Genomic DNA, 20,118 nt, shown 5'->3' on the forward strand with positions numbered 1-20,118 from the left:
CTTCTTCTTTTGTATTTTCTCATCCTTCACAACCTTTGTTAACGTCCCTTGGCTTTATAAACCCTTTTGATCACTTCAAAGTTTATCTACTAAACTGTTTCTGAGACTATGTAAGATTCTGATAATCTCTATGATCACTTTATCACTCTTTCTCTGTTTCAGTAATTTCATCTTGTGGGTTGTATAATAAGTCATCTCCTTTTCAACTTACGATACCTGTTACTTGATTCTTGAGACTCTATATTCTCAAGATTATGCCTTAGTAATTTGACTGACATAGGCCATTTTATTTAGGCTCCTTTTCTGTTTTATGTCTTACATGATCTGAATGTATTTGATGTTGTTTAGTGTTTACAAAACCAGATAATGTGGAATAGTGTAAGAGATTCTCGTGGCTCGCCGAAACCGATGAGAATAGCTGTGGTTGGTGAAAAGGGCACTGGAAAATCAAGCTTGATTATGGCTGCAGCAAGAAATACTTTCCATCCAAACATTGCTTCTCTGTTACCTTACACCAATTTACCTTCTGAATTTTTTCCTGACCGTATGCCCGCCACTGTTATCGACACTTCTTCAAGGTAAATCTGTTCTCCTAATTCTATCCATTGGCATCAAAAAGGGTATGCATCTTATTTTTGATAAGGTTAAGACAGAGGAGACTGAACTTTTGGTATACTATTTTTTTTGATTAACCGGGGTTAATCCCAGTCGAAATCCGGTCTAATCCCTGAGGCTTATAGAAAGCCGGGTATGTATATAATTAAAGAAAAGGTCAAAGAAGGAACCACTACAATATTTTCGTAGATGGTAAAACTCGATCCTTGGCCTTACACATATGCGAGTCCTCAACCCAATCTAACAAACCACTCAAAACCACTCGCCCTTGGTAAGAAACGGAAATGTATTACTATTGAGTATTGATGTCTCGTTTATAAAATCTGCAGACTGGGAGATAAGGGAAAAGTAGTTAAGGAAGTTAAGCAAGCAGATGCAATTGTTTTGACATTTGCATTCGATAGACTAGAGACTCTTGACCGTTTGAGTGATCACTGGCTTCCTCTGTTTCGACAACTAGAGGTTAAATTTGTGTTCTTTCTTCGCTTTCATTAATCACTTTGTGAGTGGAAAACTGTAGAGCTTATGCTCATTCACCTGAAGTTTCTCAATCATTCTTATTAAAATTTGTCATGTTACTCTTTTATTGAACAGGTGAGAGTTCCTATCATAGTGGCAGGTTATATTGTCGACAGCAATGAAGCTTGTGATCAAATCAGCATTGAACAAATAACGTCACCTATGATGCAACAATATCGAGAGGTCGAAACATCTATCCAGTGGTCTGCTCAGAGGCTAAATGAGGTCCCTTTGCCTAACCTTTTAGGCATTTCAAGAACATTCCCATAGCTAAAAGTTGGATCTTTGTGATTAATCACTTCTAAGCTTCTTCTGTAGGCTAAAAAAGTTCTCTACTATGCACAAAAAGCGGTTATTCACCCAGTAGGACCTGTGTTTAATCAAGAAACCAACTCACTGAAGCCGCGCTGTATCGCTGCCTTAAAACGTATCTTTATACTTTCTGACCAAAACAAGGATGGGACTCTCAGTGACGCCGAGTTAAACAAGCTTCAGGTTTCTTCTTATTATTCCCTCCCTTACGTTGCCACAATGTTCTTCTTGAGTGCTTTTATCAAACATTTAAATTTCAAAAAAAAAACAGGTGAAATGCTTCGATATACCATTGGTGCCTTCTGAAATTAAACAAATGAAAAAAGAAATGCAAGTCAAGTGTCCACAAGGAGTTGACGAAGAAGAAGAACTCACACTGTATGGTTTCTTGTTTCTAAACACACGGTTTATCGAAGAAGCAAGAATCCAAACACTATGGACTATACTTAGGAAATTCGGGTATAATAACAATCTAAGACTTGCAGATGATTTGATTCCTTACTCGTCAATCAAACGCCAGGCTGATCAGGTAAAGAAAATTCTGCAGAAATTAATATAACTCATTTATTTGTTGCTGTGTCTGATCAGGCAACTCTTTTTGTCATTGTGTAGAGTGTGGAGCTAACTAATGTAGCTATTGAATTCTTATGGGATGTCTATGAATTTTTCGATCATGACTCTGTAAGTTCTTCTTTTTCTAATATATGTCTTAGGTTTCATTATTTACTTGTGGATTCTCTAAATCTGATGTTAATTAATTTCTTAGGACAATAAATTGGAACCTCATGAGATGGGATATCTCTTTGAAACTGCACCTGAAAGGTAACATTTTTCACATTTCAAAAGCATGCGAGGTGTGATTATAATGTTCATTCATTTGCTTCTGTGTTAATCCATTTTTTTCATCATATATGACAGTCCTTGGAATGAAGCTCCTTATAAGGATGCCTCAGAGGAAACTAAGGGTGGAGGAGTATCTTTTGAAGCTTTCCTCTCACTGGTAATCAAAACAAAGTCTTTTTAATGGATGATTTTAAGAGGAACCCACTTTAAAATTTTACATTTTCCCCTAAATCTTTCCTATCTTTGCAGTGGTCATTGATGACACTAATTGATCCAGCTAGGACTCTGGAATATTTGATGTACATTAGATTCCCATATGATCTATCTTCAGCGGTTCGCGTAACTAGGAAGAGAGTTCTAGATCGCAATGAGAAGAAATCCGAAAGAAAAGTTGTTCAGTGTTTTGTCTTTGGCCCCAAGAATGCTGGGAAATCTGCATTGCTCAATCAGTTTATCGGAAGGTCAGTACATTTTTCTTAACTCAGTTCAAGAAATCAAACTTATAGAGCTTTGGAGTCTGATCATACGAATCTCAGGTCATACGATGATGACAGCAAGAACAACAATGGATCAACTGATGAACGTTATGCTGTAAATATAGTCAAAGAATCTTGTGTGATTGCAAGGACAGATAAAACACTGGTGCTGAAGAAAATTAGAATTCAAGAAGATGGATCCATGTTATCAACTGAAGCATTGGCTGCTTGTGATGTAGCAATCTTCATCTATGATTCTTCTGATGAGTCCTCTTGGAACAGAGCCATTGATTTGCTTGCTGAGGTTGCAACCAGTGCCAAAGATGCCGGTTACGTCTTTCCTTGCTTAATGGTTGCAGCAAAAACTGATCTTGATTCATTCCCAATGGCGATTCAAGAAACAACTAGAGTAATATATGTCTTCTTGGTTTTCATACAGATTAAAATATAGAAGTTGATCAATATGGCATACACTGATCTTTGCAGGTTACACAAGATATAGGGATTGATGCTCCAATACCAATCAGCTCTAAACTAGGAGACTTCGATAACTTATTTCGCAAGATCTTAACCGCAGCAGAACATCCTCATTTGAATATTCCAGAGATTGAGTCAAAGAAGAAAAAGAGTCGCAAGCTAATCATCAACAAATCTCTACTGGCGGTTTCAAGTATGTTAAGTTCTTGGATTCCAAAATGTTTGGTCAAATGCTTCTGTATCTCATCATGATTCCCAAATGTTTTAACAGTCGGCACAGCGGCTTTAATCGCTGGGATAGCTTCATTCCGTCTCTACACCGCAAGAAAGCAGAGTTAACTCTTAACTGAAGAAAGATCCAGACCTGCAGATTCCATTGTAGATGCCTTGTTCAATAAGCAATAAATTATTATTATTTTCTCTTCCTCCTCATCATTTTTCAGAACAGTTGAAAACAAATTGAAAAAAGAAGATTTAGGCATTGTTCTTTTTTCTAGTAAAATTTACACATCTATTTACCCTCACAAATAAACGAATTGTATAAAAGAAAGCCAAAAAAAAAAACTAAATCCAAAGTGCCAATTTCACCCACTGGAACAAGAAACAGCATTAGAGCCATAGCTAATAGCTTGCAAGCTCGAATGAGTCATATTCGTCATCCACCTCCTTGGAACTCCCTTTGATTCACCAGCCAGATTATATGCATACGATCTCCACTCGTTTTCACCATCTTTACAAGAACTCATAAACCCTAATCTTCTCGCCTTCTGTGTCCTCTCAAGAACAATGAGACTAGAGAAAGTCGAAAAACTATTACCAACAAAAATATCTGCTCTCAAACACACCTCATAGTCTATAGCTGATTGAATCAAATATGAATACTTTCCATAAATCTCCTCTTTAACCCCAAGCTTCTTCTTCTCAAACGGTATTAATCCGTCTCTCCAACCCGTCAACACAGATGAGTCTTCTTCTTTTGCTTCCAAGAGAGTATCTGCTACTGCAAGGTAAAGAACTGTTGGAGTCTTTAAACCGGGAATGTTCCCTACTCTCTCCATAATCTCGCTTTTGCTACTACAAATCTCTGAGACCTTTTTACGTTGCTCTAGCTTCTTACAATGTATCATCCAATCTATCTCTATCCTCATGTGAACCGCAACAAAAGGTATCGGACCGGGGATCTCGGTTTTGGATTCGAGTTTGGCTCTTTCTGCCTCACCTGCTTCTCGGATTTTCATCACAACTTTATCTGCTTCCCTTGAGATTTCATCAACCACAACCATACACTCAAAGACCTTAGCATAGTCTTCTACAGGCCAATGATCATGCCACAAGAACGGGTTCTTCCCTATGACACGGATCACTTCAAACTCATCGATGGACTCGTTACGTGCGGAGTGTTTCAGCTGTTCCAAGTCTCTTTCAACCGTCCATCTTCTTCCACTACCTTTCTCTAGATCAAACACATGTGCTCTGTTTCTAACATCAGAGAACTGAGAAATCCGCACAAACCCTGAGCAGAGAGAGTTGAATCTTTCAAACTGAAACACTTTATCAAAAGGAATGGGGCGCAGCTTATCGACTTCCTTGTAGAACAAGGAAGAACTTAGACTAGGCATGAGAAGCGTCCTGTTCATCAATCTCGCCGTCAAGCAAGCTCGAGCGAAAGCTATCTTCTGATTGTTTAGTCCCCAGACGATCTGAGGAACCTCGAGAAACTTATCAGCTCGGATTCCATCTGTTAAGGAGGAGGAGGAATCTGACATGTGACGAGCTCGAATCAATAAGCTACCGTTGAGAGCGTTTCTGGGAGAGTAAGAGAGTAACAGAGCTCTGTAGAACAGAGCAATACCAACAAGAACAAGACATTTGCAAGCAACAGAGTTTGAAAAAAGTCTCAGATTCTTGCAACTCAACGGAGAATTCATCCCCTATGAGAGAGACCAAACTGTAACTAATCCCTTCAGATTCAAAAAAAAATCCAAAATTTCCAGAAGAAAACAGAATCTGGGTCGAGTCGAAAAAACCTGCATCCAATAGAATTAATTAGAGTAAATCAGAACATGCATGCAATTGCAGAGATAAGAACCCTAAAATACCAGAAGGCAAAAAGTTTGAAACTTTATTGCAAATCATCAGGGGGGGGGGGATAAGTTAAATTCTGAAACTTTGACATGCAAATCGATTTCAGAAGAGAGAGAGAGAGATATGTAACATACATAAAAAAGAACACTTGACGAAGAAACTGAGATGGTCAGAGAAATTCGAATCTCTCCTTATCGATCAAAAATCGCATCTTTTTTTTGGTTTGCAGGTGAAAAAAACTCAAAACGCACATAAAAAGCCTTACAATTTTAGAAGGAACCAAAACTTAAAAGAAAAAAAAAAGAAGCCAGAGAAAGAAAGATGAGACAAATATGGCTTAACCTTTTTATTTAATGTCAGATGATTTTGGTTTCCCTAATCTCTCACACTAATTTGAAGAAGAGACAAATAAAAACACAATTAACCCAGAAATAGAACTAAATGTAAACTGACGATTAATAATATTTGCTCAAATCACGGATTATGAGTTTTTCTTTTTTGGAGAACGCTTTAAAGCAAAGCAAAGCGACGCGACGAGAGAATCAATAAGTATAATTTATTTAATTTTTTAAAAAAAAGCTTATCGTAAATCACTGACAAGTATATGCACAAATTTAGGTTTCGATCGAGTAGACGAAAATTTTTAATTAAAAGAAATAAATATTGAGGAAAAAAATGGGAGCGGAAGAAGCTTCTTGAACAGAATCACGGAGAGAAGTGCCAAAAAAAAAAAAGGGCAAATATTATTAAGAGAAATCTTGTGAATATAATAAAAGATTGGATATTATTATTATATTGTGGTAAGTGTTTGGTGAAATTTATAGTTTTTTAAAGTTCACGCGTTTCAGTCTAATTATGAGTTTACAACGTCCTACTCTAATACCGATGCATCATTATTGGGAATTTTTTCCCTTTAAAGCAACAAAATATTAATATAATATCTTTTCCCTAAAATTTGTTTGTTGTTGTTTACTTGTTAAAAGAAAAAAAAGATAGAAAAAGAGTGGTATATATAAATTCTTTAAATGTTGATAATGTCATAATGGCCTCGAACAAGTCGCTATTGTTCGTTTCTTTGTCAACTTCATAATCTAACCAACTGTTTATAATGGAGTATAAAATATAAGTAGATAACCTTTTTTTATCATTTATATTTTTCAAGTACTAAAAAAAATACTTATCAAAAAGTTTCATTCGTTAGTTGATTTTCCAAATTCTAGACTTGGGTTTATCTGACGTGATTGACAAAAAAAAAAAAAAAAAAAAGGGTTTATCTGACGTTATTCACACGATGCTAATTTTGTTTCTCAACCACGATGGTATAATGGTATTGGTTTGAGTCTAACTATTCACAACTACACAATCAAATTTGGACCCAAAAAAGAAATTAAAAATAAATAATAATAATAATAAATTTTTCAGTACATCAAATCACGATGGATGTGTTGACTGACAACATATAAGAAGCTTCTGATCTTTCGAACGATTCCATTTTTTTTACGATCCCTTTTAATCAATTCAAGGAGCACATGGACACATGCAGTAGCTAATTATCGTTTATCACGATGCGACATCGTTTTCAAGCCACTTTGCCATTGTTGCCTCCCGTTTTTTTTTGCTCATTTTTCCCCCATCTCAAAACTAATGCCACTGAAACTTGAAAGTACATTTTTGCGTCTTGATTCATTCATAAGTCAACGAGACAAAAGAGTAGCAATTATTAGGTTGTCAAAAGTAAAAAAAAAAGACTGTTTTCGGAAAATTTTGTTTTGCATTAACGTCTACTATTTGGTATTTAGATTCATATTAGCCACCAAAGAAGCTAAATTATCACGTGCAGCTAAAATAAAATAAGAGTTGAAATACCATGCAAGTATTTTAAATTTTTAAATGGTTGGCAGAAATGAGTATCACACTTTTTCATTAATGCTTTGCGCAACATGGAACCGACTATAGGAAACTCAAACGCAATTTCAACAAACTCAGGCTGTGAATGAAAACCACAAAAAGCGGATTTCAAAGCGTTTTTCACAAAAAAGCGCTTTCTTTACACCATTTATAAGTTGTGTTACTATTTGCGTTTCTCCCAAAAAAGAAAAAAAAAACAAATGCGGTTTTGACCTTTGGTTAAAGACTTGTACCGCTTTCTCAGTTTGATACACCATTTACCTAACTGTTTTTCTTAAAAAACGCCAATGTATATATTTTAGATTTTTATTATAATAATAATTAAATATATGTTTATTAACCTTACACAAAAGTTTCGTTAGACCATTGATTCCTGACTCGGAAACGGAATCAGAAGTGACCAGAATAGCTTGAAAGCATGATGGAATCGCGATTCTTGAAAAATACAATATGGAAGTTCAAAGGAATCGCTCCAGGAAAATACAATCTGAAGTTCAAAGGAATCGCAAGATTCCGATCTGAAAACGTATGAGAAATGAATGGAAGCATTATGACCGAAGCCACTTGTGAAGTGAATCTTTGTATGTTGATTGTTCACTTACACGAGATGAAATGCATTAATTTTGAGTTTAAATAAAAACAAACATATAAAGTATTGTATTAAAAAGAATAAAAACCATAGACGGCTATAAATAAATAGTATAAGCAAACAAAAGGGAGAAGAAGAAGCATAACTAGGGTTTTCAAACATGTGGCTTGTTTTTCATATTTTCATTTAAAAAAAAATAACCAGTATTTATATGGCAATAATAAACGTGTATACATATATTGTTTATATGGTATGACAAAGCCTTAATAATAGAAAGAAAATGTTTGCAAAAAGGAAGATAATATAGAAAGAAGATTTTCTTTATCAAAAATATTCAAAACAACAAATTTTCTTAGTATATTTATTTCCTGTTTTTGTGCTTATATTGTTAAAAGAATTTTGATAATTTGTTTCTCTAACAAAAATGTAGATTAAAAATAATAAGTTTGTTGAATACTTTTTCCCAACAATTTTTTAGTATCTTTTTAGAATATATATAATATGAATTTTGTACCGCAAATTGTTTTTCACCAATCAAACATTATTTTGTACCGCTTATTTTAAAGTAACCGTACTTGTCCCGTATATACATTTGTCCCGCACGTATCGCAGTTGAACCGTAACGTACTTGATTTTTTTTGTTCCGCACTACTAAATACGCGATTATCATTCGGACCCTCCATATGTATCCCATAGGATAACAACTAGTTTTGTGTGTGATTGGGAACCCAATGTTAAGGTGGTTGATTACAAGATATATTTATGTACAGTCAAAGATAACGGAAAGTGTGGTTTTGTTTTGGGTTAAGGAAAAATGTAATGGTTAAAAAATGTTATTTTTCAATATATCTAATTATGTAGGTATAATTATATGCACGGTTTTCATACGCGTATCCTACTCGTATCGAATCTGTCAAATGTCAATCACACTCGCAATACCGCCGAAACCACTTTAGAACAAATATTTGCGGGGAAGTTTTAGTCCGCATTAATGTTTGCTATTACTATTTAAGTTCTTCTAACTAACCATATAGGGGTTAGCAAATTGTACGAAATCGGTAGTAACAATTTAGTGTGTAGGTAAATAATTCTGACTATGAATTAGATTAGTTCGGAGGCATGGAGGTCTTGATTAGTGCTAAAGTCTACCTAGTTCGGCTAGTTGGTTTTGTCAAATTTTAATCATGATATCTGGATTAGGTTTGGGCCAGACATTTAGCGGACTAATTATTTTGGACCGGACTTGTCGAGGGCCGAAATTGTCTCAACGACGACGAATTAATTCAAACCGTCATTGGTATGGTTGTGAATGGATTTTCAGGTAAATTAATTCGTCAGAATCTCCGTTAAATTAAATTGCTTCGTCTTAGGCAGAACTAAAAGGTCAAACTTACTGCTGTTAGTCTAATAAAATACTCTCCCTGTTTTTTAGTTGTCATTCTAAAATAAAAGTTTTTAAATGTATGTTTGGTAAAAATATCAATTTTGTCCATACTATTTTATTGCTTTGACCAATAAAAAAATTAGAAAATGTATTAAAAAAGGAGTATAATAGAGTATTAATCTATTTTCTTAATTTGTATGTAAAGCTCTAGAACGATGAGTAAAAAAAAACGGGAGCGAGTATACAATTTGGATATTGTCATTTATGATAAGTGGTAACATAAATGTTTTGTTTGATCTCTTTGATGTTAGAAAAAATTGTTTGGACTTGTCGGAAAAATACGTGTTCGACTTTAGAATCAATTAAAGCCCAATGGGTCTTTCTCTTTTCAGCTCAAGCCCGTTATAAGAATCAATGGCAGAGCAGAGCAGACGTTGTAACGTTTGTCTTGGTCTTGGGGCCTCCTCCGACTCTGTTTGCTAAAACGTTTGCAACTCTTCGATTGATTACTAAATTACCCCTAATGTTTATAAAAACAAACAACCAGACAAAAAAGGTTACTAACGGGTTTTTCTTTTCCTTTTCGGGTTAACGGTTGAACCGGATGGTTAGCAGCTTTTCCTTGGTTTGTGAATTTGACAGACTCGAACATTCTAGAAACCAAATAATTAAACCGAAATTATACATTAAACCGGATTGGAACAAATATAATATAGATTCTCTGTTATTGAGAAGTTCAAACGAAAATCAAAGAGATATGATTATTAATGAGAGAAAACTTAGTATTAAACAAGATCTGAGAGAAATGATTATTGAAGGAAACAAGATAAATTACAAACCAAACTCTAAGAAATGATTATTGAAGGACACAAGACAAATTACAAACCAAACTTTAAGAAATAATTATTGAAGGAAATGATTAAACGTCTCGAGCATGAGCAACTTCAACGTCTTCGGTCTTTCCAAGGAAGTCTGGACAACTTGAAACACATCAGGAAGAAAGCGAAAACACAAGTTAGTACAAACCTCCAACTCCAGTAAGGTACCACCTTGTCTGTGGGTGTAGTTGTGGTTTCGAGACGGCCAACAAGCATGACGGCGATGACTAGGAGACTATCAGATATGCCAAGTTGAACCGGATGGTTAGCAGTTTTTCCTTGGTTTGTGAATTTGACAGACTCAAACATTTTAGAAACCAAATAATTAAACCAAAATTGCACATTAAACTAGATTGGAACAAATACAATATAGATTCTCCGTTATTAAGAAGTTCAAACGAAAATCAAAGAGAGATGATTATTAATGAGAGAAAGTATTAAACAAGATGGAGATTCGAGAGAAATGATTATTGAATCAAACTTAATATTAAAAATAAAAAACATTAAAATATACTAATCTGACCTCTTTGAAATAAGTCATCTTGAATTGTTTTGAATTCATGTGCAATATCGCTTTCAGCGTTTGCTTTCCAACCTCAATAGATTGAAATTCATTGTTAATTACCATATATATTTTATTAGTAGAAGTACATTTTGTACATTGTTCAAAATTATTCACTTAATTACTGAAATTGCAACTAACATTATGTACAAAAAATGATTAATCACAATTTAAAATGACAATTTTGGATTTTTTATTTAAAAACAAAAATAAATTCGTTTTTACTAATTAATTTATTGAAGAAAATATTAAATTCCCTCAGAATCTCCGTTAAACCAAAATAACGTCGTTATCATTAGAAGAATAAGACAAAAAAAAAAATTGAACCCAACAAGAATCAAACTGCATACCTTTAAGACTCATAACAAACTCTCTACTATTGAGCCACAATAACATTATGATGTTATACTAATCAGAGATGTATATATATATATGTAGACAATCGATTAAAAATAGCAAAGCCAAAAATAATGTTATATGTGTGTAATGTATTTATAAAATATATGTTATTATATCATTACTCTATATATATATTAAATTTTAGTGTATAATATATATATATATATATATAATATAAAGAGTAAAAATTAAATATTTTACAAATACCAAATGAAATGTATGATCAATATGTCTTCTTTGGTATATATATGCAAAAAGCCATATTTAAAATCTACACTCTTTATCCTGATGAATAAGATATTAATTTAAATATATGCACACTATGAATTATATATTTTATTTACTATTTTATAATTAAAAATTTATATTAGTTTTTGCTCTTTCTATTTTATATCTATTATATTCTAAAACGTTAATATATATATATATATATAAATTAATGATATGATAACATATATATTATATATATTACATATAACCGATTGTTTAAGTATAAATATATTTCTGTTTGTAAAAATACAAAGAAATGTAATTGTGGCTCAATGGTAGAGAGTTTGTTTTGAGTTTGAAAGGTAAGCAGTTTGATTCTTGTTAGGCTCAAATTATGACATTTCAGAAATTGATGCTTATTTTTACCACAATTTGAAAGTTGGAGATTTTTTTTGACATTTGTCCCTTTAAAGATTCATTGTTATAAAGTAGTGTGACAGATATCACTTGCTCAATGAGAAAAGAATTGTTTAGATTCCAAACTTCACTAGGTTTTAGTTCTTGTTTTTAGGTTATTGCACATGAGTGATGAATCAATGACAAAACACATTAGGTTGACAACAAACTGATGAAAAGACGATCTAAACAATGTTTCTTTTTTTCCCTCTTTTGGGGTTTGTTATATATTAAATCGCTTGGCAGCCACAAGTTATCTCTCCAAGAACTGTTCTGAGTTTTCTTGAGTCACAAGGCACCGTTTCTCTCTGCAACATGATACAGTGTTTCTCGAAAGTCTCCGTTGTAATATTTAGTCTGAAATCAACGTCGAACAAGAACGTCCTCTCCAGAGTATTCATCTCTTCAGTGCTCACTCCTCCGATTTTCGCATAATACGCGTTGTTATAACACCTGAACTCCAGATAGAAATTAAACAACATATATATCACTAAACTCTGGTTACAATATATAATCTACCGTATGAGAGATTTTTGTTTTGATTAAGAAGATACTAACTTGCGTTCCAAGAATTTGGCTGCTACCAAGAGACTGGTAATGAGAAGACGGTGAACGTTGAGTAACGTGAGACGACGAGGCATACTTGTAGCCTCTGGTCTCTGTAAATACCTAATGATGTAAGCAAAAGCTGTGACGAAGCACGCAGGGCTACACTGAGCGTACCTATGGATTCTCTCTGTGTAACGATAAATGCTCATCGATGGTGCTTTTGATCCGTGNATACCTAAGGATGTAAGCAAAAGCTGTGACGAAGCACGCAGGGCTACACTGAGCGTACCTATGGATTCTCTCTGTGTAACGATAAATGCTCATCGATGGTGCTTTTGATCCGTGGAACATAGTGATCTCGTCATCCCTGTCGCCATGAGATTCGAAGATAAGAACGTAACTTCTAGAAACTATATATACAAGAGAAATCTCAATTCAGAAGTTAATAAACTAAACTTGTTGTGTCTTGTGTGGTGTGGTTTTTTGTTCTTCTGGATCATCTTCTCAAGGATAGAAGCGAGAAGGGTTATGACTCGAGGAGGGGTAGAATCAGAAGGCTGATCAGAATCTTCTAAAAGACCTAACCATTGGAATAGTGATGTGTTTGTGGAGTTCTTAGAAGTTTCCATTTTGTGTTGGAACCAGATCGAGAGAGCCTTAGATCATCTCTCTGTTTTTTTGCTCGAGGTAGCGGAAGTAGTGTAAATGGAAGGAAATTAGTAAAGTTGAACGTCTTTTGTTAAAGTTTTGCCACTTTAGATTCTTTTCTTTGAGATAAAGTAACGTGTACTCGTGTAGTATCTTGTTCAAGTAGTGTATATGTAGGGGATATTCTGGGGGCCGAGCCGATCGATTGTTTTGTTTTGGACGGCTAACCACAGTTTCGTCCATAGAAACCATCAAGGCATCAACCATATGTGCTCAAGCTAAGTCTGAATTCTTAACAACTTCAGGTGAAATATGGATGCATCAACCACAGATTTTGATCATATAATAGTTTGACCAAAAATATTAAATAGTAATACATCATCCAGAGATATGTCTATTTCCTTATTTCCCCCATACGTTAAATGCATATGATCAAAATCTGTGAAAGATAATGTAATAAGGATGAAAGTATTAGTCAAATTTCATCTTTAAATGCTTTTATGTCATGAAAAGGCAAGAAACTGAGAAGTGAGGACTTAAAAGCAAAAGAAGTAATTACCTAATTGGTAGCCCAACTTTTATTAGAGTTTTATGAAATTGGTGATATTGCTTATTGGCTTTAAGATAACACTACAAAGTTCCATGGAAAGTAGACAAGTCCAAAACGTCCACTACTACATGGAGATCCACATAACAAGTTAACTATCATTTTTGGCCAATATCTTAATTTTGATGGATTTTTTTTTTTTCTAAAGTTAAATTTTCTGACCGAGATTGTTGCATATTAAAGGAAAAAAAAGTTATCTCTAGGTCTCTTTTGGTTTGAATCAATTTTTGGTTATATGGGTTGTAAAAGTGTGACTCCACTACACCAAATTGCTTTTGGTTTTCGTTTTAAATTTGTTGGTTATGTGAAATACCTCTGATTGATAGCTAAATTACACCCACACTTGATAAATTATCTGAAAGAATAACTTATCAACATCACACAAATTAAACACATCAGAAATCAAAGAATATCTGATTGAATTACAAAGTAAGTCTTACTAGATTCTCCCCATCGAGAATCTTTTAGGAACCAAAACCGGACGCTGTTTCAATCCACTCACCATCTCATGATCATCACACTTGGCCACACTTTTCCTGCTCTTCATTGGAGACACCAGCCTCATCGCTAGTCTCGATGGCGAAAACGACCTCCTGAACTTTGCAGCCGTTGACAGCTTCTGCGACTTGTTCACCCTAGTAGGAGAAATCGAAGCTTTGGGTGACTTCTTATGAAAGTTACCATTTCTTGCTGGAGAAAGAAATGCTTGAAGCGTGACTCTTTTTGGAGAAATGGACGATTTACGGGCCGAGTTACAGCCATTTCTCGTAGGAGTAAATGATCTTCTGAGCTTAGCTGCTGTTGATAGCTTTGGAGACCTCTTTCCCAAGTTTCTAACAGGAGAAATCGACGCCGTAGGTGACCTCCGAGCCAAGTTACTGCCATTTCTTGTAGGAGAAACCAAGACCTTAGGTGGGCTCTTGATCTTGACCTGAAACTTAGATGCTGATGTGGGAGGAGGAGATTTGATCAAGAACTTGTGAGGCGTCTCCTTATTGTTCTTGATGCTTGATATCTCAGTTCTGGCTATGACCGGAGACATTGTTCTACTGAACTTGGCCTGTTGTGTAGCGGTACCGGAAATAAACAGAGGGTTTGGAAAAAGAACCGCCTTTTTAACCCAAGGTTTGTGCTTTGGTGAAACCCTGTTAGTCAAATGACGAAAGCTATTGTCACCATTTCCCTTGACTTGAACCTTCTCTGCTGTTTTCTGTGGAGAGATGGTTCTGAACACAATTCTTGAGCGAGCCCTTTGTAGAGAAGGAGGATAATCTGATTCTGATCGTCTGTTCTGCTTCTCTCTCTTCCTTCTCGCTTTGATGTTGGTACTACCAGTTTCAGGGTTCTGTTCCCGGGATTTGCGTTGTGTCTCGGGTGTTTTAGGTCCATCATCTTCTTCTGACATTGCTAATCTCCTGGTCTTTCTACTCTCCTTTGGTGCTATGGCTTCTACAATGTCCCTTGTGACCTGTGAGGCTTGTAAGATTTCATTCACAGTCTCACCAAGTAGCATTGCTGGGAGTGACATTTTCCTCCAGTCTCCTCCTGTATATATTACACAAAATAAATTATACATTGCACATTCACACAGAAACAATTGACTAACTTGGTGAAAGAAGGAGCTTATAATCCATAACCTAATAACAATTGTACAACATTACCAAACACAATCGATTATCATTTGACAGCCTGTGGTGTGTGTGATCCATTATTATAAATGCATAATGCTTGTGTGTAGATGTTGTGAGAATGAGATAGAGCTATTACCTGGTGAGGAAGCTGGAAACTTCCCTACTGGAGATTTCTTATGAGTAGCATTCTTGATCCTACAACAACAATGTAACAAGGTAAGAGTAATGAAAACCTGAATACAAATAATTGAGGTTTTGTTTCTTTTGATTTGATTTTACCTTAGAGTCTCTTGCTTGCATCTAAGGCTAGTCTTCAGATAAGTTCTGGTACTTCGAGGGCTAAGGTTAACTCCAGAGACAACTTTGGTACCTCCAGCAATTGTGTATTGTAGCTCTTGCAGTCTTTCCATACATTTGTCAACCTTCGCATTTCATAACAAAATTGACCATAATCAGCTAATGTTAAGATCCCAAATCCAATAGTTCATAGTCTAATTAACAAGAACACATCAACTGAAATAAAGTTATACAATAATTAAAAGAAAGATCCTTTTTAAACTTGGGGACAGATGATCGAAATGGTATTAATTTGCAGTGGGTTCAGTTACTAATTAAAAGCTTAAAACATAGTGGGAAGGAGCCTTAGAACTGGAGCGTTTGCAAGGATAACAAAATAATTAAAAAGTTGTAAACTTTATGCTAACCTTGTAGTATTAAATTGGGAAAAAAATACCTTGCAGATAGTTTCCTTGAGAAGATCTGAGTTGAGAGATGGCACCACCATCGTCACTTTCCTCTGCTTTTGTGGGGTTCTTGCAACCATCTTCTTCTTCTATATACTTTTCTTGCAATTCTCGCTAAATTAACCCCAAAACAAAAACAAAAAAAAAACTCTCTCTTTCGCCCTCACAATTGAAAACTGGGTTTCGAAGATATAAAAAAAAAAGCTCAAACCTTTGCAATTATAAAACCACCCATAAGATCCTCACTACCACCAACAGCTTCAAGAAACCCAGATCTCTCTTTCTCTCTCCTTTACTCGATCTCAATATCTCTAGAATGTCTTTTTTTTTAGGTTACGGACAAGAACATAAACGCGAAGCCTCTCTTCGGTTTGGGTCTGTCTATTTGGTGAATGTCTGAACGCAAAGTCAAAACAGAGGCACGGGAACTGAGAGAGAGGCAGAGCGGATAAAGGGGTTTACTTTCGTAACGGATCTTTCGTCATTTGTTATTATTATTTTTAATTTAATATTTCTTTTGGTCCCAATCCAACGGTCTATTATTACTACCCTACTACAATAACGGCTCTATTTTTTTTTGTTTTTTTTTTTGTTTTTTGGTTTGCCAATTCTTCTTGGAAAACAATTACATTGGGTGTTTAACCTTTAAACTAATCAAAAACAAGATTATAATCTTCAGACATGAAGGGAATTTAGTATATTACTTTTCTTTTTAATCTCCAAAAATGTTAATGTCAGCTACTAAATACAGTGAGAAAACTGAAGGATGATAGGTTCGAACACGCAAACTCATACACAAGCCAACTCGGCTAGTGAAGATTTTCAAAGATAATCATCCACTCAAATAGATAATATATTTAATAAATTTGCTCTGGACATCAATACTACTTTTTATCCAAAAAAGAAAATAGAAGATGTTAATACAATTAATATATATTGCCTCTAATATGGATTAATATTTGGAAAAACATCCCGTGTAAGGTAGTTTTATTTAAGACATCCATAGTATACTTGTTGTTTCTTATTGTGAATATAGACTTCAAAATTCTCTTTTGTCTTCCATTATTAGTCTTTTCAAACCAAATAAGTTTATGAGATTATTCTACTGCTTTCAACTTTTGTTTTCATGTGCTACAAATTATTTACTTTAGAACATGTAAAGTACAACCGATATAACTCAAAAGTGTTAATATATGATGATATTATTTTCTTAAATATTGTTTTTTTTTTGTTTTTGGCAAATTTTCAATTTTAATTAATTGATTCTTACTCATGGAAATTTAACTAAAATGAATCTTTAACCCACACAACAATATCTCATTCTAGATTGGTTGAATAACACATGATTTTGTATTTCCAAATCTATTAAAATTATAGAACCAATAACCCCATATTAGACTGAATGATTTGAGTTTTATTTTTAATATGATTTTGATGATTCAATCTAACATTTTAAGTGAGACCATTGGATACATTATAGCTGCGTCCACTGACGGAGTGACCCATTATGTGGTAGGACTTGAATATTAAACCATGGATGTTCACAATTCTGGATAAATGAAAATGTAACCAATACTACATATTAGTCTCTGAATCATCATAATGAACAGAGTACATACACACAAATATTTGTGTAGAAGTGCGGCAACAAGTTTTGTTCCAAGTTCATGGAACACTTAGTTTTCTTCCATCTTTCCCTGCTTTCTCAAAAACAATATGAATAGTACAATGGCCTCTACCGTTTCATGGTGATATCTCTCGATGTGACCTTGTGGATAGAGATTTTCACATTTGATCACTGTTACATCCCAGATTCTTCTGGTTATATTTTAGAACTCACTAGCAGTCATCTTGGAGAATGTTCAACTCTATTGGTTCAAACTTCAGAACCAGTCTACATGTTTTCCTGAAGATTCAGGTTGTTTCTTCTTTGGCTTCTGGTACCGATTGTTCTCAAACTGAGCTTTGGTGATAAGAGCATAGAGAAGCTCTGCTTCCGCAGAACAATCGTAAGGTTTGTCCAAGACACTGGACTTAGAACAATAAGTGAGTATTCACAATTACAGAGAATATCTCAAGGAGAGTAGAGAGAAGCATATACCTGTCAAGTAACTCTTCTAGAACAATCTTTTGTGATGGTGTGACATAATGTATGCAATTTCTTGGACACTGGTTAACTGCAGATTGTACATGGTAATCTTCGCCATATCCTGTTCATAACACACCGGATATATTATCAGAAGAGACATAGCTATGTAGAAGGCAAATGCGGAGGAAGTAACCCATCCAGACCTTGGGACATTGCCCGAGCTGTTCCAGTTGAATCACATGAGAAGACCTGAGGAGCTGTTTTAAAGCATGGGTACGAACATCCTGCAGTTGGAGAAAGAGATAAGTCTACATATTAACACACCTGCTCTAAACTTCTCTCAAAAAGACGTTCAGGAAGCAACTAGTAGAGCTAATTTCAAAGACGAGGAAGAAAGCTTGGTACTTTTCCCAACACAGAGGACTTCATTCACAAACACGTCAAGTGCCTCACACTCTGGATGGTCAAAAGGGTCTAAGCATTCTCTGAAAATGCAATTCACATAAAGAAAAACAACATCAGTTGGTTATTTTGGGTCGCATTCCAAAACAATTTCTATGTTGTGAAAGAGTATACCCTTCAATTATCTCTGACCGGCTATAATTTGTTAACATCTGCAAAGAATAATAGTACTGAGCCACTTTAAGTTACAACCAAATCTGCTCATATAGTGTTGAACAAGTCTTAGTAACCTCATATGCATGGATTATGCGACGGATCATAATATCAGAGTTGCTTCCCTCTTTGTTTACATCAGGATGGTATTGTTTCACCTTTACAAAGCACAAAGTAGTCAACAAGACTGATACATATGAAAAATCCAAAACTTGAGAATCGAGGAGGGGACGAAAAGTTAAAGTGTGTAAAGAACAACTCAGAAACCCATTTACAAATCGTATCAAAAGGAAATACTAAGCGGAAAGAAAAGTACAGATTAGTGATTCTTGGATGCATACTTTGGCACGAAAAGCTGCCTTTAGCTCGGAAGATGAGCAGTTTGGCTCTACGCCAAGTATAGAGTACGGTGAAGAGCTAGAGAGTGGATCTTCTCTGCTTTTCTCTCTGCAACTGGGGATGAATCGCTGAGAATTTGAATTTCTTGAATTGGAGAAGAAAGAGATTCTAGGTACCGAAGCAAATACACGAAGTCCTTCCATTGTATCTCTAACCTTGTCTCTTCCCTAAGTTTGTCCCTTTAAGGCGTTAACCGGTGACCAGACAAATGTCCATATATTAAGATAGAGAGACAAAACAGTGAAGCCTCTGTTTCAGCTAGAGAGGTCTTCAACTACCAAAAATCAAACTTTACAAGACTCCATGGATATTCTCTATTCTTGATATGTATATTGAGAGAAGGCTTTAAGGAATTAAGACACTTGTGCCGTTTCTGTCATCTCCTGTATGACAGAGAATAAACCTCTTATCCGGTCTGTAACCTTCGTCCACCATAATCGGAAACAATTCAGACAGAACATCATATATAGCCTCTGCTTGTGGATGTAGTTTGTCCCCAACCACAAAGCTGTGTGTTTTATTCTCAACTTCAATCGAACTTATGCCTGTTTCTTTAGTCACTCCCATTGATTTCATTCTCTTGATCGTCTTCGCCCTCTCCTTCCATTTCCCTCTGGATGAGTAAATGTTGGCCATCAAGATATGGGCTGCTGAGCTATCAGGTGCAGTTTGAATTAACTGTTCAGCTGCATATTCCCCTACTTCTGTTTCACCATGGAAACTACAAGCTCCAAGCAATGCTTGCCAAATTTTACAATCAGGCTTGATAGGCAATGCGTCTATAAAGCTCTTTGCTTCTTTCATAAGACCAGCACGACCAAACATGTCAATAATACAGGCATAATGCTCTGTCCTAGGCTCGATCCCATGGACATCTTGCATCACGTTTAAGAGTTCTCGGCCTTTATCGATCAACCCTACATGGCTACAAGCATGAAGTAGAGATAGAAAGGTAACATCTGTCGGCTTCACGTCTTGTGTAATCATCTCTTCGTATAGTTTCAAGGCAGCTAATCCATGACCATGGCGAGCAAACGCTGCAATCATCGAGTTCCATGAAACATAGTTCCTCTTAGGCATACGTCTAAAGACAGTTAGTGAATCAGTCAGATCTCCACATTTTG

The 20,118-nt window shown here is 35.2% G+C and overlaps 5 protein-coding genes across 8 annotated transcripts in view; 1 reads left to right on the top strand and 4 right to left on the bottom strand.

The window, feature by feature from the left end:
- Positions 367-3,581, top strand: LOC104710706 (mitochondrial Rho GTPase 3). The gene is made up of 12 exons (XM_010427380.2): positions 367-578; positions 945-1,077; positions 1,210-1,359; positions 1,453-1,629; positions 1,718-1,975; positions 2,059-2,127; positions 2,213-2,268; positions 2,365-2,446; positions 2,539-2,750; positions 2,826-3,174; positions 3,252-3,435; positions 3,514-3,581. The coding sequence occupies exons 1-12, from the start codon at positions 367-369 to the stop codon at positions 3,579-3,581; spliced, it is 1,950 nt and encodes a 649-aa protein (XP_010425682.1).
- LOC104710792 lies at positions 3,702-6,066 on the bottom strand. 2 transcript variants are annotated; one of them, XM_010427581.2, is made up of 2 exons: positions 5,670-6,066; positions 3,702-5,269 (listed from the first exon to the last, which is right to left on the bottom strand). In XM_010427581.2, exon 2 carries the CDS (start codon positions 5,168-5,170, stop codon positions 3,827-3,829), a length of 1,344 nt encoding a protein of 447 aa, XP_010425883.1. In that variant the 5' UTR covers positions 5,171-5,269; positions 5,670-6,066; the 3' UTR covers positions 3,702-3,826. The 2 variants fall into 2 exon arrangements, with proteins under 2 accessions (XP_010425883.1, XP_010425777.1); XM_010427475.2 differs by having other exon boundaries at positions 5,462-6,065.
- On the bottom strand, positions 11,773-13,030 carry LOC104710987 (cyclin-P3-1). Of its 2 annotated transcripts, none has more exons than XM_010427680.2 (4): positions 12,719-13,030; positions 12,608-12,629; positions 12,272-12,492; positions 11,773-12,166 (listed from the first exon to the last, which is right to left on the bottom strand). In XM_010427680.2, the coding sequence occupies exons 1-4, from the start codon at positions 12,889-12,891 to the stop codon at positions 11,944-11,946; spliced, it is 639 nt and encodes a 212-aa protein (XP_010425982.2). In that variant the 5' UTR covers positions 12,892-13,030; the 3' UTR covers positions 11,773-11,943. The 2 variants fall into 2 exon arrangements, with proteins under 2 accessions (XP_010425982.2, XP_019093156.1); XM_019237611.1 differs by having other exon boundaries at positions 11,867-12,166; positions 12,272-12,382; positions 12,498-12,629.
- On the bottom strand, positions 13,818-16,486 carry LOC104711075 (microtubule-binding protein TANGLED-like). 2 transcript variants are annotated; one of them, XM_019244537.1, is made up of 4 exons: positions 15,882-16,486; positions 15,428-15,570; positions 15,285-15,343; positions 13,818-15,059 (listed from the first exon to the last, which is right to left on the bottom strand). In XM_019244537.1, exons 1-4 carry the CDS (start codon positions 15,969-15,971, stop codon positions 13,957-13,959), a joined length of 1,395 nt encoding a protein of 464 aa, XP_019100082.1. In that variant the 5' UTR covers positions 15,972-16,486; the 3' UTR covers positions 13,818-13,956. The 2 variants fall into 2 exon arrangements, with proteins under 2 accessions (XP_019100082.1, XP_010426082.1); XM_010427780.2 differs by having other exon boundaries at positions 13,818-15,062; positions 15,882-16,483.
- The window catches only part of LOC104711311 (pentatricopeptide repeat-containing protein At3g05340), a 5,333-nt gene continuing 2,596 nt past the window's right edge, over positions 17,382-20,118 (bottom strand). Inside the window, 8 exon segments of the mRNA XM_010428036.2 lie at positions 17,382-17,919; positions 17,993-18,101; positions 18,184-18,264; positions 18,386-18,465; positions 18,557-18,594; positions 18,673-18,753; positions 18,937-19,102; positions 19,290-20,113. Coding sequence (XP_010426338.2) covers positions 17,775-17,919; positions 17,993-18,101; positions 18,184-18,264; positions 18,386-18,465; positions 18,557-18,594; positions 18,673-18,753; positions 18,937-19,102; positions 19,290-20,113 — 1,524 coding nt within the window. The 3' untranslated portion in view covers positions 17,382-17,774.

This window comes from Camelina sativa, chromosome 1 (genome assembly GCF_000633955.1).
Source record: "Camelina sativa cultivar DH55 chromosome 1, Cs, whole genome shotgun sequence".
NCBI lineage: Eukaryota > Viridiplantae > Streptophyta > Magnoliopsida > Brassicales > Brassicaceae > Camelina > Camelina sativa.